The sequence below is a fragment of the Dicentrarchus labrax genome, unplaced genomic scaffold (assembly GCF_905237075.1).
Source record: "Dicentrarchus labrax unplaced genomic scaffold, dlabrax2021, whole genome shotgun sequence".
Lineage (NCBI taxonomy): Eukaryota > Metazoa > Chordata > Actinopteri > Moronidae > Dicentrarchus > Dicentrarchus labrax.
The window spans coordinates 8,240,659-8,256,168 of NW_026136710.1; the positions used below are offsets into that span (position 1 = coordinate 8,240,659).

The following is a 15,510-nucleotide window of genomic DNA, read 5'->3' on the forward strand; positions in this document are numbered from 1 at the left end:
TGTGACAACACCAGGGATACCATTGGCATCAATTTACATCCTTACCATTATTGAAGAGGGAACAGATAAGGCCACACAGGGCTCACTGGTCATCTTCACAAACTCTGGCCCATGGAAGTTCTGCCATTGGAGTAAAGATTAACAGTCAAAGAGCTTTATTTTACCAAAGTGTTAAAGTATCATTTTCAACCTCAACCTTAAGCCTTCCTTTTATATTTCTCTGCCATTACGAGAACCGATTGTGTTTAATATGTAATCACTTGTTGTCAGCACTGAATTAACACACTTTCTTTCTGCACTTGAGATTCACACTTGTTGCTCTAGCTACTCTGATCATGAGATTTCAATGACAACAGATCATGTGATGCTTTCTGAGTGTTGCACACACACTTCCTTGTTGGTTTTCTGCTGTAATCAAGTCTCACCAGAAGTGGAGGAGCAAGATTCCTTTGCTTTAGCTTGAAGGTTTTTTGTTTTAACGACTGGAAACCCCCCACCTCAATTTAAAATATACTTTAAACAAACACACAGAAAATATGTCTCGCCTTTGCAAGTATAATTAACCTAAGAGGAATATAATTGCAGCATTTGAGGTTTACTGCCAACATCAGCAAAGTTGTTGCCATGTTTTCCACTTGTTTTAACACATTTTCAATTTGTGATAGTAGGTGGAATAAATCTGGTCGTACCCAAAAAAATCCCACATACCACATATTTGTAATTACCATGGGGAGGCTGCAATGAATTATGTTTTCTAGTCAGCAATTTCTATTTACAGAGCATCCAGTGAGCACAGCATCAACAAAGTAGTTGCCAATGAGCTCATGGGAGATAAAATTGTACATCCATCATCAAATATTGCAATATAAAACAATAAACCCCTTTGGGGAGGGAGTTTCCACTGCAGTGGGTGTGTTGAAATGATGTCTTTTACCCCTTTTCAGAAGTTGGCTGTGTCATGTGTGTGTGTTTATATGTGGCCGTTTTGTATGTGAACAAAATGAATGTTTGTAAATGAATATTACACACAAAATGACTGGAATGATCATAGATTATCATTTAAAGGACCTTGGGTTTGCGAAGTGGTACAGAAGAGGTGTAAAGGGGGTCTCGAAGGTCGAGCATGGAAGTGCGAGATGGGGCCAGGGGATCATCTGAGGGGTAGAGGTTGGCCCTGGACAGCCTGCTGGCCAGGTGGGCCTGGAGCCGCTGCACCTCCTCCTCTTGCTTTTGGAGGAGCAGCTCTGCTCCAACCAGACCTTCATCAGCTGCCCCCTCATACTGCCTACAGGGAGAAGAGAAGAGGATGGTTGGTGGCAAAAGTGTCTGATATTGTCAAAAATGGAATGGAAATGAAAACGGTTGTTTAATGTGACACCTCGTGAGTTTTGTCTTTTATTAACTTTCTTTTTTGCTTTCCATATAAAAGTAAATACTTTAAAGAGGAAACATGAAGGGGAAATATGTCAGACACAATGTGTTTACACAAAAGACACCAAATATTAGCTGATGTGTTTACTTTTAGCATCAGGGGCGAACAAGTGCTCTATGCAGTGGTACAGATTGTTAGCAGGCATAGCAACAGCAGGCAATTCTCTGTAATGCCATAGATTAGAGAGATAGAGACTGCTGAATGTGGATGTCACATTGGATGACCTCACTAGCGAAGCATGAGGCTGAGCCTGCTGCGCCACACCAGCTGTGTGTGGCCCAGAGGACCAAACAGGACAGCTTCATCTGTGGCTTATCTGTGTGTTCTGTTGAGGATTTGTAGTACAGGTACCAAATCCTCAGAGGAATAAAGGAGCTAACGCATACAAACACTTTTGATTCAAGGCATACACATTTGTATGCAGCGGGGCCAGTGGTGAAATCCATGCAATAACATTCAGTGATTCAACAATTTGTGGAGTGGTAGAATGAAGATGAAGATTGCTTGAGGATGAGAGTAGCTGCAGGTTTGCCACTTATGGGAGAAAACACCGGTACCTTGTTTGTTAAACTGCCACCTTTATACCTGTGTGCGTGTGTGTTACCTGAGCCTGTGTGTGTTGTGACTCGTCAGCGAAAGGGCATCGTGTTCAGAAGAAAGTGCCAGCTGGGAGCCATACCTCCTCACATCGCCTGGTTTCTTAGCTGGAAGAGACGTGGGAGTATTAGCTACACACAGACACAGACACACACACACAGACACAGACACAGACACAGACACAGACACACACAGACACACACAGACACACACAGACACACACAGACACACACACACAGCAGACACACACAGACACACACAACACACACAACACAGACACACACAGACACACACACAGACACAGACACACACAACACACACACACACACACACACACACACACGAGTACATTTTGTTTTCGCATTTACACAATCAAACACAACTCCACCTGTGGTGCAAATGTACCTGCATGAACATGTGTTGAAGGAGGAGGAGTAGTTATAGAATACTTCAATCAGGTTAAACCAGCACCATATATGGGATCTCGTTTTGCGTACAAAAGACCACCAATGTGTTGAAACATCATCATGTGTCAGACAGTGCTAAAATATACTGAGAGTCAAGTGCTGTCCCCATTTAGTACATTAAGAGCCCCTCCATGTCTTCGAAGTTCTGACTTATTGTATGTTTCATTTGAAAGTAATTCAAACAGCCTTTCTTTTTTGGAACGTGTTTAATATATTTTAGCCATTTCCAAATAAAACTGGCACTGTTTCCACTAGCGTGTCCAAACTCTTCACAGCTGTCAAGCTCAAAGTCAAACTTTCACGGAGTGTTTGCAACCTGTGGATCCAGTGTTAAATGGAGTATGGGTCATCTTGAGTAAATTTTCTTTTTGACCTTTACTAGCTCTGTCTGTCTCCCACGGCACAGACAAGTTTGAGTAAATTAATCTTGAAAGGCCCAGTGTGTAGAGTTAAGTGGCATATAGCGGTGTAGTTGCAATCTGCAGCTCCCTTGCTTCACCTTCACCTTCCAAGTGCCAAGGAAAAATGACAGTGGCTGCGAAACGTGCGAAAAACACAAATGGCCCTATCTACAGCCACTGTTTTGTTTGTCAGTTCAGGGCTACTGTAGAAACATGGTGGTTCAACATGGCGTCTGTAGATACAAAAAGCTAATTTTAAAAAAGAGACTTTTCCATGTGCACCATCTCCAAATCTGACTGTCATGGCAACCAGTGAATCCATATTAATAACTCATATAACAGTGGTTTGGGGTATTTCAGTAGCTCAGTTTTGAAAGATTAAATCTGCAGCAATAGTTGTTGTTTGCCACTGTAGACCTGTTCATTGCATAATTTAATTTTGCACCCCCAGTGAAGATACAGTATGTTATCTTGTGTAATCTTACATAGCTAAATAATGATCTAATTCCATTAGCAGCACCAGGTTTTCTGAGAGTGCCCTGTGAGGTTTGGCAATAAGGCAGCAGGGAATCTGGCTTTGAAGAGGACAGACCGCATTCAGTGGAGACAAAGAATAATTTATATGCCAGTTGCTTTCAATCCCATGCTTGGCGGCCCAGACTACTACCATTCCAGGTGTAAATCAGTCCATGATTAGATGGCTAAAGTGAAAACCAGCGGGGCTCCATATCCTCAGAAACAGGACTGAGAACCATGTAGCTCCAGTGTCGCTGATTCATTTAGTCATGTTATGACTGGACTGGGAGAGTTGAGCTATATGGAAAATCTAGCCTACTTTGGTTTTTAAGTTTTACTGCTGCTCATAGCCAGGATGAGTTATGTGTATGCAAACTGTTAGCAACAGGTGGCCCAGGTGCTGCACACATCACATGCCATACTATATCATATATGGCTCCGTGAAGAGGATAACTATGATTATAAGGAATTCCTCTTACCTTGCCTGTAGTCTGGATCAGAGGAGGTCACTGAGGGGCTTTCGCTGGATGAACTGTAATCACTATGGTACCTCTGATGGGTGTGGACTGGGTCTAAGGGAAGATAAAGACCATCAGCTCATCTTTAAAAAGTAATGTAATATGAATCATGCAGTAATATAAGAGGAGCAAAATGATGAAATGGATCAAACATAAACTTCATGCACATGAAATGACTTAAAAATGGTTATATGGACTTGTTTACGGTTTGTGAGGGATGTTAAGGTAACATTGCTCCTTTTCGAGTGTTTTGCTGAAGGCGTAATCACAGAGCTTTACAAAAAGCTACATCACTGTTGGGGCAGCAGGTGAACTGACAAGCTACTGTTTTCTTTTAGAGGACTCTCTGACTGATGGTAACCCCAGACCAGGAGGCCGAGGCACACAAAGCAGGTATTAGTCATGCTGTTGGTAAACACTCCCAATGAAAGACATATCTAACCACATTGAAAAGCAGCTTCTACACAAATGTATGCAGGCATGCCACCTGTCAGGTTAGAGAGCTTTTTGTTGATGTTTGTCAATCTTTTTTTTTTTTCTTGCTTGACTGAGTGAACCACAGCAAGTAAAGACCAGACCACCACAATGATTTTCTTTTCTCTAAGCGATGCTTCATAAACTCAGTAATGAATTGGAAATATGTGGTAACACATGAAAACACCATGATGAATTCCCAGTGAACCCTAACCTGATGTGTCATTTGTTTTTCTGTGCACAGAACTTGAAAGTCCTGCTCTTCAGTATCAGCTACATACCCTGCACGAATGGCATTTCCTTGCCATTACTCATTCTCATTTTAGTTAAGAGTTTCACAGTGCAACAGACTTCTCTTTGTAATGTTGTAATGATGTCTGTTTTATGTACACATCATAAGCAAAAAGCACTGTGGCCAAGTAGCAACTATAATCTTACTAAGGAGGAGGAGGAGGAGGACTGGTCAACATACCACCTTCCGCTTGTCAGTGAGTGAACAGTATCAGCGGAATTGCAAATGGTACACAGAGGAGCTTCTGTGTAATTTACCATCTTAGCTTTAAGTACAAATACTTGCACCTTTGACACATACATACACAGATACCCATACACATGCACAGGCACTCGTTCTACACTGCTCTCTATAATGCTAAATATGCAGTTCTGATGAATTTGGAGACCTACGGGATGAAGTAGGGAAGTAGGGATAGTGCAGAAAGGAAAACCGAATAAGTGCTACTTATTTTTGTAAAAATATATCAAACACACAGACATTTGATTTAAGAGACAGGGCAAATGCATTTACATCTACCAACAAATATTGCAATAAAATGATATAAACCTCCTGAAACCCACCTGAAAAGATCACAATGGAAGAAAAAAAAAAAAAATTTTTCTGTCATTTTAATCTAAAGGTAATTTTTGATGCTGTAGTTTGTACTTGGATATCCTGTTGTAAACACTGCTAAAATACCCAGTACCCAGCCTACCCTACAATATATAGTGCAGGGGTATTATATTGCATATTGAGTGCAACAGAACCGCAAGTGTAAAAAATAAAAATGTTGTGTGGCTAGGGGAGAAACAAATCTGCGTTTCTGGTCGAGGCACGAGTGTCTAATGTGGTTGTTGGTCAGTCACAGTTAACCTGAGGGTGATTCATCATATTTAGAGAAATCCCAAATAAACCTGGGATCAGCATTACATCGTGACTTCAAAACACCCACTGCGCCTCAAAGCAAAGAGGGGAAAGAGAAACGGAGGGGGTCACGGCTAGTTAGAGAGATTAACTGTGATATCTTCCTCTTCCATGATGTGAGCGTTTTATTAAGCAAACAAGAGTGCAGAAGGGTTGGCCAGAGGGTGATTCAGATAAACATGTAAACAGAGCTCCTTCTCGGTGCTGCTGCCCATTGAATGTCATTGTTATTTACCAGGAAATAATACAAAACAGATAGACAAAGCATATATTGCGTAAATCAGGGGAATCCCTTCCTCTTCCACCTTAAAGGGTACAATTGGTAGCAAGCATGCACACACATGCATAAACATAAATTCACAGACAAAGTAAGAAAGAAAAAAGAGGAGGATTTAAGTCAGTCAGCATGTTTTAGCAGTCATTAAATACTTTATGTGAGGCTGAACAAGCAAAAATACCATTTATAGTTTAATGCTCTTACTCTGTCTTTTTCTCAGTTTAGGGAGTCACACAAACTTGCTGGAAAAACAGTCTCTGCCCATTTTATCTGGAAGAGCATCATTTCCAGCGAAAGGTTAATGCAGCCTGCATTTATCTCCTTAATTCACTCTCCTTCCTTTACCTTATCTCCTCAATTCCTCTCCCACGTCCCTGTTTTCCCCCTCTCTCTGATTCTCTGCAGAACTGACACTTCTACACAAGCTTTCTGTGAGTACATAAACAACTTCTATAGGCTATGGCCTTTTGGGGTGTTCATGCTGAGAAGAGACACAAACTCAAGACTCCGGGGTTATTTAAAGTCTGGTGATCCCTGGGAGAAAGACAGAACCCCCTTTAAAGTTAACATGACTGAGAAGAAAAACATTCAGTGTCGATTCTGCGCAGAAAAAAGTCCACTAACAGAAAAATGTTTACAAAATTTCTATACTGCTTGTGAACATTTATAGTGCTTGTTTTACACATTATGCATAATGTAAAAGGAAATGAGTCAGACAACTGATTGAAATGGATCATAACTAAACCTAATGGTCAGAAGCTTTTTATAAAAACCTTACAAAAACACTATAATCGTTCTTGCTGCATCCCTCGGAGTCAACAGACCAAACTGTAATATAATTATCAAAAATTGGGGGTTTGTACTTTTGTGGACACCTCCCCTTCCCCTGAGGCAACAGTGTTCTGTATTGCTGTCCAAGCTGGACCCACCCCGGCCCAAAGCCACATGACCTGCTGCCAAGTGCCGGAAAAGTCCAATAATGTTTGGAATTCCCTCATCCGCTACGCATGACTCCAATTACAGCCTGTAGGTCTACAAGGAAAGTTTCTACTGATTGAAGCACCTTGGCACCAAAAAGAAGGGGCAGGGTGGGGGGTGGTGGTTGAGGAGGCACTGGGTGAGACATAGGGGACCAGGTATAAACATGCCCATGCACACACAGGCATGCACAAACACAATGTTTAGTTATGCTCATGTAATACATATTCAGTTTAACACACACACACACACACACACACGCACACACACGCGCACACACGCGCACACACACACGGAAGGGCAAAGAAGCAGTTTGTAACTGGGTGAAACCTGAGAGCACTGACCACTGCTGCGCCATCACTTTCCTGCAGAAAAGAACAGAAAAAAGTAAGAGAAAAAGAAAGAAAAGTAGGGCTCTGCCAAGTAACACATCCACGAGACCCTGCAAATGGTCTGTGCTCAATTAGGACCCATCCGTACTATAGCGAAATAGCTCTGGGATGGAATACAAAAATATTTGGACTTCCTAGTTAACCTCAGTCAGTTTTGATGGGATTAAACATGTTTTTGCATCAGCATGGTATCTAACATCGACCATAATTTAATATGAATCAAAAGCTATTGACACAAAAAATACACAAAAGATTAATCTTCTCTGAGCACACACACACACACACACACACACACACACACACACACACACACACACACACACACACACACACACACACACACACACACACACACACACACACACACACACACACACACACACACACACACACACACACACACACAGTGATAGGTGTGGGACGATACACAGGGGCTACCCACAATTCTAATCTTCTTGTTCTGACAAGAGAGCAGCTGAGCTCCTCTCTTCACATCATCAAATGAAATAAAAAAAAAAGGCCTCTGATTAAATGCCTCAGATTACAATCAGCAAAAGGGGGAGGGAATGAAACGAAGGCAAGAACTTGCTGGGGATAAAAAGGCCGCAGTCGAGGAGAAGAATGCCGTCGGTTGGTGGCTCGGTCAACATTAAAAATAGCTGCCAGAAAAGCAGGGAGGCTAGAGGTTGGAGGGAGCTGGAGAGTGGGGAGTAAGGGAAACCAGCGGGAGGAGAGAAGGGAAGAAGAGGTAGAAGACAGTGGTTTATTATATGAAACCATTCATCCCTCATGCTCTCCACTGTCCCCAGATGGCCAATAGGCCCTTATAGCCACATGTGACTCTGCATAAAACTAGCCTGCCTATGGAGACTTTACTGAGAATTCAATAAGCTCCGGAGGGAAACTTAAAGCTCTTGGGGTTGACTGCCAAGGTGTTAAACAATTGTGTTGTGTGTGCTCGGTCTAAGCATGCGATTATATAAGATTGTTTTTTGAGCCTGTAAATGCCTTGCATGTATGTGTGCTTATTTCTGTGGGTTTACACTTTACAGCCATGTTAGAAGAAAAAAAAAAAAGAGTAAGGGACTTATATGGGACTATATAGCATGTGTGACAGTTAGCAGCAGGCTAGAATTAAACTTGTCTGTAATTAGAATCAGCCATTTGGAAACCTCTGTTCCAGTGACTCATACATTCTGTCTAAACACTGGTGCACAGCCACCACCAACGATTCTTCATTCGAGCCAGCACCCAGCTCTCATCCCACATGGTAGTTACAGATGGACACACAACCTGTAACTAGTCCGGGTGTCTGGCTGCCCATGTTATTAAATCCCCGTCACATTTTCAGCTCTCAGATCAGCCCAGCTGACGGCTCCCTGCAGCCTTTTCACCCAAGCTGCTGTGCCCACTTTTATTGCCGGATATATTCATTTTACCACCAAGTTTGACATTTGTAATGACACAGCTGGGACCCTTGAAAGACTGCATCTTACTGACGATTTTATTCATTGTCTCAGTAGTAGACTAAAGCTTGGGCTTTTTGCCTTTATTTGATAGGACAGCTTAAGATGGATAGGAAAGTGGGAGGGATGACATGCAGCAAATAGCCACAGCTTGGAAACCTGGGCTACTTGAGGTAAGGACTCTGCCTTGGTACATGGGGCACAAGCTCCACTAGGTGAGCTACTAGGGCGCCACCTCACACATAACATTGATGTAGTATCTTTTAAAACACCAAAGCCTGCTCACTACATGTTCTGACAAAGTACCGGCACCACACATTACACAACAATGATGACACATGACCAAGCTCAGACCTGTCACCAAAATCCTAATATCCTGCAATACATATGACACGGTGATTGTTGCAATGAGGAAAAACAAAAAGACGACAATAAAATATCTGGACAAAGCTGTAGCTGCAAAAACAGGCTGAGTATGGTTTGTTCATTTCACAGACTGAGTGGGAGGTGAGCAACATTTCTGCTTGCTAGTCTCAAATGAGACACATGCTATTGTTTGTGTGGGATCCTTATAGTTTAAAAAAAAAGAATCATAATATTTATTACTATGAAAATTACTTTTCAGAATTTTGACTTATTGTCTGAGATTCAAATGACTCCCACTCACTTGAAACTAGACAACCATAATATTGAACACATATGATATTAGTAGTGTCAAGCTTGAATTCGAACACCTCATACTAAAAGACAATCAGAGAAGATGATTCTTTGTCAATGGTGAATTGTTCTTCTGGTGAAGGAAAAGCCAAAATGACTGTGAACTTCTTGATTACCAAAGTTTTTGATCTTCTGACAAGCACTTCTAATGTAGCACACTGGCTCCTTAAGAGGCAAGTCCTAGGCAAGCAAAACTACAAACCAGTTTGATTTACAAACATTAAACATGACAACTGCAACCTCAGAGGATTCAAATCAAAACGTAAGAGCACATTTATCTCAATCAGACTGAAAACAATTGCTCCTCTCTTTACTGCACTTTTATGTTAACAAAGTACACTCACCATCCACTGCTTGTCGTAGCACCTGAAGTTTCCTCTGTCTCTCCTTTATCCTGTCATAGCCGGTGAGGGCCGAGCCTACTGAGTGGGTTGAGTGGTGATGCTTCCTACTCTTCAGCGCACCAAAGTCAGGGTAGTGAGAATCCCTCTCCCTGGATGCCCGTGAGGGTGATTTGCGCCTGCCTATGGAGTGGGTATTTATGGCAGTGTTGCCCCTCCGTGCATCCTCCAAAGCCCCAAAACGAAGGGCCTCTGGGTCAATGTAAGCCAAGTCCACAGAGGAAGCCCAGGTCTTCCTGGCCTGACTAGGACCCAGTTCCCCACTGTGGAAGGGTAAAGACCTCCGGTCCAGTTCCACGGGCCGGCCCTTTTGCTGTGGGTGTAGGGGGTGCAGATAGGGATAGGAGTGCTGGTGTTGGAGTGAGGGGGGTTTGGGGTAGAGTTCTGTGGGGGATTCAGAGTTGGGGTGATAGTCAGATGGGGAATACTGTAGGACTGCCCCCTCATCGCCCTTCAACAGGCCCTGTATTGGCAGAGAGCCCATGGAGCGACTGAGGCCCCGGTTAAGAGACGTCTGCTCCTGTGTCCTGGCCCGGTAGCGCTCCAGAACCCTGGGGGCGGCACTCCTCCCTGAGAACAAAAGAGAGCCAAAGTTGTATTAAATCACTGCCAGAACTCAAAGCTTCATCAACATCAAAATCTTCAACATGACCGGCAAAGTACTGGCAGATATTCAAAAGGAAAAAAACCTGATTGCATATGGATAGCATTTATTATTATTTAACATATCTATTTTTTTCATATCATAGTACAAACAGCATGAGAGATAATCTGAAATACCATTAATTCCCAGTGAATAACATTACGTTATTATTACATTACAGAAAGTGGTATTTATGATGAGAGGAGGACCTTGGGAGGGATTAACAAGGATTCTGATTTGAATAAATACAGTACGCTTCATTATGCCTGAGTGCCCATCCAACCTGGCATCCATTTATAAACAGCCTGACATGACAACTAAACACGCCACTGTCGACTGTAGACTTTCCCTCCTGATACCCTGCCTTGGCCTCATCAGACCGAGCACCTGCAGCGGGCCTCTCTTGGCCCCTCTACTGAAAGATTTGATGCAGTAAATGAATAACTGGGTAGACATACAGTAGGTGCTCAGAGTCCCCAATCACTCATAATAAGAACATAAAACTGACAAATGACAAACACTTACACTGCTTACATAACAGCTAATAATCTAGTGCAGGACCACATTTGCATGTTTACGAATGCTGATTAAATGGTTAGAGAATGTGTTAGAACGAGGTACCTTATTATAGAAACTTCCTTCCTTCTTGAATTCACCTTAAATTCTAATTTCAATATTTCTAAATCAGGCTGAATCCAGCAGAATTTTGCAGCAGAAATTTGCATAGGACGTTTCTGTTATAGAGCTCTGAAGAAGGAAATGTAGCAGCCATTATTGGCAAATAAAACAAATTAATTTGTATAGTAAACCAACAACAGCACAAGGCAAAGCAAATTTAGAAACATGGCAAGACTGCTCTTGACCTTAAGGGATAATGACAATTTCTGCAGAGAGTCTGTTTTGTTCAGGAGCTAATTATTCCCCATTATTTAAAAACAGACAATAGAACATACTGCGCCACAATAACAGACAATTTCTGGCATAGCTGCCCAGCCCCATCTTTTACTGTGGCTTTCTTAAAACTGAATAACGAATGTTGCTTTCTTTCTCTATAAATTTCAAGTTGGACTTTCCAGACAAGCTGTATATAAACTCTGCCAGTAACAGTTCTTGTTTTAGAGAGAAAGAGATAAACAGAAGGCAAACATGTGCATAAGCAAGAGCACAAACAAGAGGAAGAGATGCAGAAGTGAGAGAGCGGAGGGAGACGTTAAGTCCTGTAAAAACTCTGCATGTGGTGGTTTAATCTACAAAGCATATGCTTGGTCTTAACAGGGGAACACATCAAAGACCGACAGGCTGTCTTCCAGGAACCCAGAGAAGCACACAAGGACTAGATTGAGCGAAAAATGAAAAAAAATAAATAAATAAATTCTCAACAGGATGTTTCTTATTTTACAAAGAAGTCAATTGTTGGCACACAAGTCTTTCAGCTAACACTAGTATAGTGTAGCCATCATATGGACTACTACAACAACAACAACAAAAAAAACAGTTGCTGTATAAAATATCCAGCATAAAAAAAGAGAGACAATGACTGAGTTCCCCTTGCAGCAATTAGAACTTGGAAGCACTGGCATACAGAAGGGAGAGAGCAGCTCCTTGAGAAGAATTTCTCCTAAGAACTGAGTAATACTCTTTGCATGTACTTTCCCTAGGGCTGACTCAACCAGGGAAACAAAGCACTGATACAAACAGCAGACAGGCAGCTTCACTGGTGACTCCAAAATATGCATCTGTAATCAATGCCATGCCGTGCTTACATAATCGGGACGACGAAGCCATGTTTGTGCTCTGCTCTCCTTTCCATGGCCTGGAAAAATGCCGGAGTTCTCTTAGAAACCACTGGGAAGATTGGGTCATATTTTCCTGAATTAAATCGGATTCGAGGTTTCAGCATGTTGTTCCTCATCTACTTTCGATTCTTTCCCACAAACTCAGAAAGTGAGCATGTAAGTGATGAATAGCTCGACAACCCGGGAAGGCATTTACATCTAATTCTCTCTAAAGAAATGTAAACTTCAAAACAATATGTCCAACTGCACCCAGTCATCACAACTTCAGTTTATCATTAGAAAGTACGAACAGATAATACATGCTCTTGACCTAATTTTAAGAACTGTTATCATCATTATTATTTTAACAGAACCTACTAATCTAGGATCTGGTGATCTGTCCTCGTACCAGACTCTGTACTACTTAAATGAAGAATAGAAAGAATAACAAACATAACAAAAACAAAAAGTGTTTCTGAAGACTAATAGAAACCAGACCCCTTTTACATGAACTGTTAAGCCAAGAAGTCTGAATCACTGCATAAATAAATAACTCTTTCTACACCTCAGAAAAGTTCATTTGACAACCTACCAAGCAAATACAGCTCTAGCTGCTCTGTGTTTAACGTGTGTGTGTGTGTGTGTGTGTGTGTGTGTGTGTGTGTGTGTGTGTGTGTGTGTGTGTGTGTGTGTGTGTGTGTGTGTGTGTGTGTGTGTGTGTGTGTGTGTGTGTGTGTGTCAGTGCAGCTCATCTTACCTGAGGGCAAACCTTTGCCCCTCAGTCTCTCCCGAATCTCCTTGCTCCGCTCCGGAAGCGACTCTCTATCGGTCAGCAGACCGTCCAGCTGAGAAAAGTCGATGAGAGTGGAAGTAAGAGTGAAAGAAAACAAAGAGTGGGCGGGGGGGGGCAAGGAGGACAGAACAAGGAGGGGGAAAAAAAACAGAAGTTTGAGTCCTGCATCCTGACATCATGTTGTGTCAGCATGAGCCCATTATCTGAATGTTGCATCTGACCTACATTAAAAAAACCCACAAAAAAACAGCATACCTGGGAAAGGCTGCCCAGTACCAACCGGACCAGTTTTCTGATATAGGAGAAGGGAGGGTCACAAGTGGAGTTTCTAATGTGTTTGCTGCAGATGTCCAGCACCGTGCGCAACGACATTCGACTCAACGTAACATCATCACACATGTTGAGAAGGAGGCTGTTTAGGTGTTCTCCCAACTTCATAGGCTGCACAGCAAACAGAATGAAGATAGTTAATACACAAACAGTGACAAGAGCAATATGTAGTATAAAGTTCTTTTGATATCTCTGAATCTGATATCTGTATTATCGTTTCGATTTCCATTGTGTTCTGATAATGGGGCAGAGCTCAGCCTTGCCAGCACAGCACTAACTCATCAACTACTTTAATGTACATGTGCTACATGTTTTATGTTAAAAAGCCTCAGAGCTAAGCCTCAGAGTTACATTAGCACTTTGAGATTCTTTTATGAAAAATGTATTATTATTATTATTATTTATTATTATTATTAAATACTTTGCTCTGTCCATCAAGAACAAAAATACAGTAAAACTTTAGTGTCAGTGTCAGTGCACATTTGGCTGAGTAACTTCAGTATGACTGATTTTAAATCAGTATCACCACTTTTTTTTTCACTTTTCATTTTCACTTTTTAAGAGTGTAGTGAATACATGCATTTAAATGCCAAACAATGTAATCAGAGTTTCTGTATTCTCTTCACATTGAGGCTATTTTTAAGCACATTATGTAAATAAAGCAATAGGTACAGCGATGGCACTATGGGTGTGGAATCATTAAGAATCTATATATAAGTGTGTCCACTTCATGTCACTTTATTTGCATACAGCAGAAAAGAAAATGACCTGTTGCATTTGCACGCAGCAGAAACAAAGACTTTTTGTATTGTATTTAGCTGCAGCTGCCAAAAGCACAACTATAGCAGCTCCTTCATGGATTAGGGAGAAGACATGATGAAAGTGGATGAGTCCCATCAGTGAAGCGAAGTGGACGACAAACTTCAGTGTGAATTTGAGTCATGGCGTCTCTAACATGTGGGCGGTAGTTTCTCAGAAATGTGAACGCAGATTGTGTTTTACACCTGGCTGACTCTTGCTGAGATATGAATGTATTCTGACCATGACCATCTAGGTCTTGGCAGATTCAAACACATTCCGGTGTGCATTTACAGCTTGCACCTTTTCTTATCCAGATGAGACTTTCAGATACAGATCTCATTTTAAAAAGGCAGATTCCACTGAAAAACACAATGCAAATTTGCATGGCTGAAATGTTGATCTCCTTTAAATTAACAGTACCAACAAGTATTAAACGTTTTATTTTGCCACACACTGGTTCCTGCAAGGGCACCATCCACTTTCTCATTGTGCCAGTGAGTTGTTCGATGCCAAACTCTCATGGAAGATACTGTTAAACCTTGACAAACATTTGGGTGTGGCTACTCAACTAAACAAAATTAATAGTCTCAACATTTAATGTGCTTGCCAAGTGTGCCGGTTAAACAAATGATGTCATATGTGTCTTCAATCAAATCACACGAGCATGAATCTGCCAGAAGACACTGCCTTTGATAATAGCTTAATGCTGACATGCTAGCATCTTGTTTCCTAGTGCCTGTCCAGTTGGTTCGGCACTGTTTGAGATATCCAATGTAGTGTTGGAAATCTAAAAGCAAAAATTATTTGTTAAGTTTACTAAAAAAAAGTATAAACACATTTAAGCGATAAACATGAGCCTTTATTACCAAGTGTAAATATGGTATTATATTATATTATATTATATTATATTATATTATAACCCCTTCCCATTAGAAAGGAAGTATCTGACAGTAATGATTTACCTGACTCTGGGGGATCTCATAGTCCGCTCCCCAGAACAAGGTCATCCCCAAAGAGTACATGTGCATCTGAAAAAAAAAAACAATTAAAAAAAAGCTTAAGCTTTATAAGCAGCAATCAACTTCCAGTCTAAGTACAGTAGTAGATGCAAACATTTTACAAAAACAAACAAGACAAGAGTAAATAAATAGGAATATAAAGGTTTTGTTTAATTCAGATAAATTAGTCATTTAAAGTAAGTCAAACTACGCTGTGTGAAAGAAAGATAGACAGACTCAAGCCTAATAAGTGCTGGAGTGTAATAAAAGTTGAATTCACTATTATTTAGAAAGGAAAAAGACGGGGGATTTCAGCCTAAATCCAAAAACCTTTTT

At 41.3% G+C, this 15,510-nt stretch overlaps 1 protein-coding gene across 1 annotated transcript in view; it reads right to left on the reverse strand.

The window, feature by feature from the left end:
• ptpn13 (protein tyrosine phosphatase non-receptor type 13) overlaps positions 1 to 15,510 on the reverse strand; it is a 46,093-nt gene that overhangs the window by 20,511 nt on the left and 10,072 nt on the right. Inside the window, 8 exon segments of the mRNA XM_051413395.1 lie at positions 46 to 120; positions 1,069 to 1,285; positions 2,037 to 2,136; positions 3,893 to 3,985; positions 9,778 to 10,404; positions 13,010 to 13,097; positions 13,301 to 13,486; positions 15,139 to 15,204. Of these exon segments, the coding sequence (XP_051269355.1) occupies positions 46 to 120; positions 1,069 to 1,285; positions 2,037 to 2,136; positions 3,893 to 3,985; positions 9,778 to 10,404; positions 13,010 to 13,097; positions 13,301 to 13,486; positions 15,139 to 15,204 (1,452 nt within the window).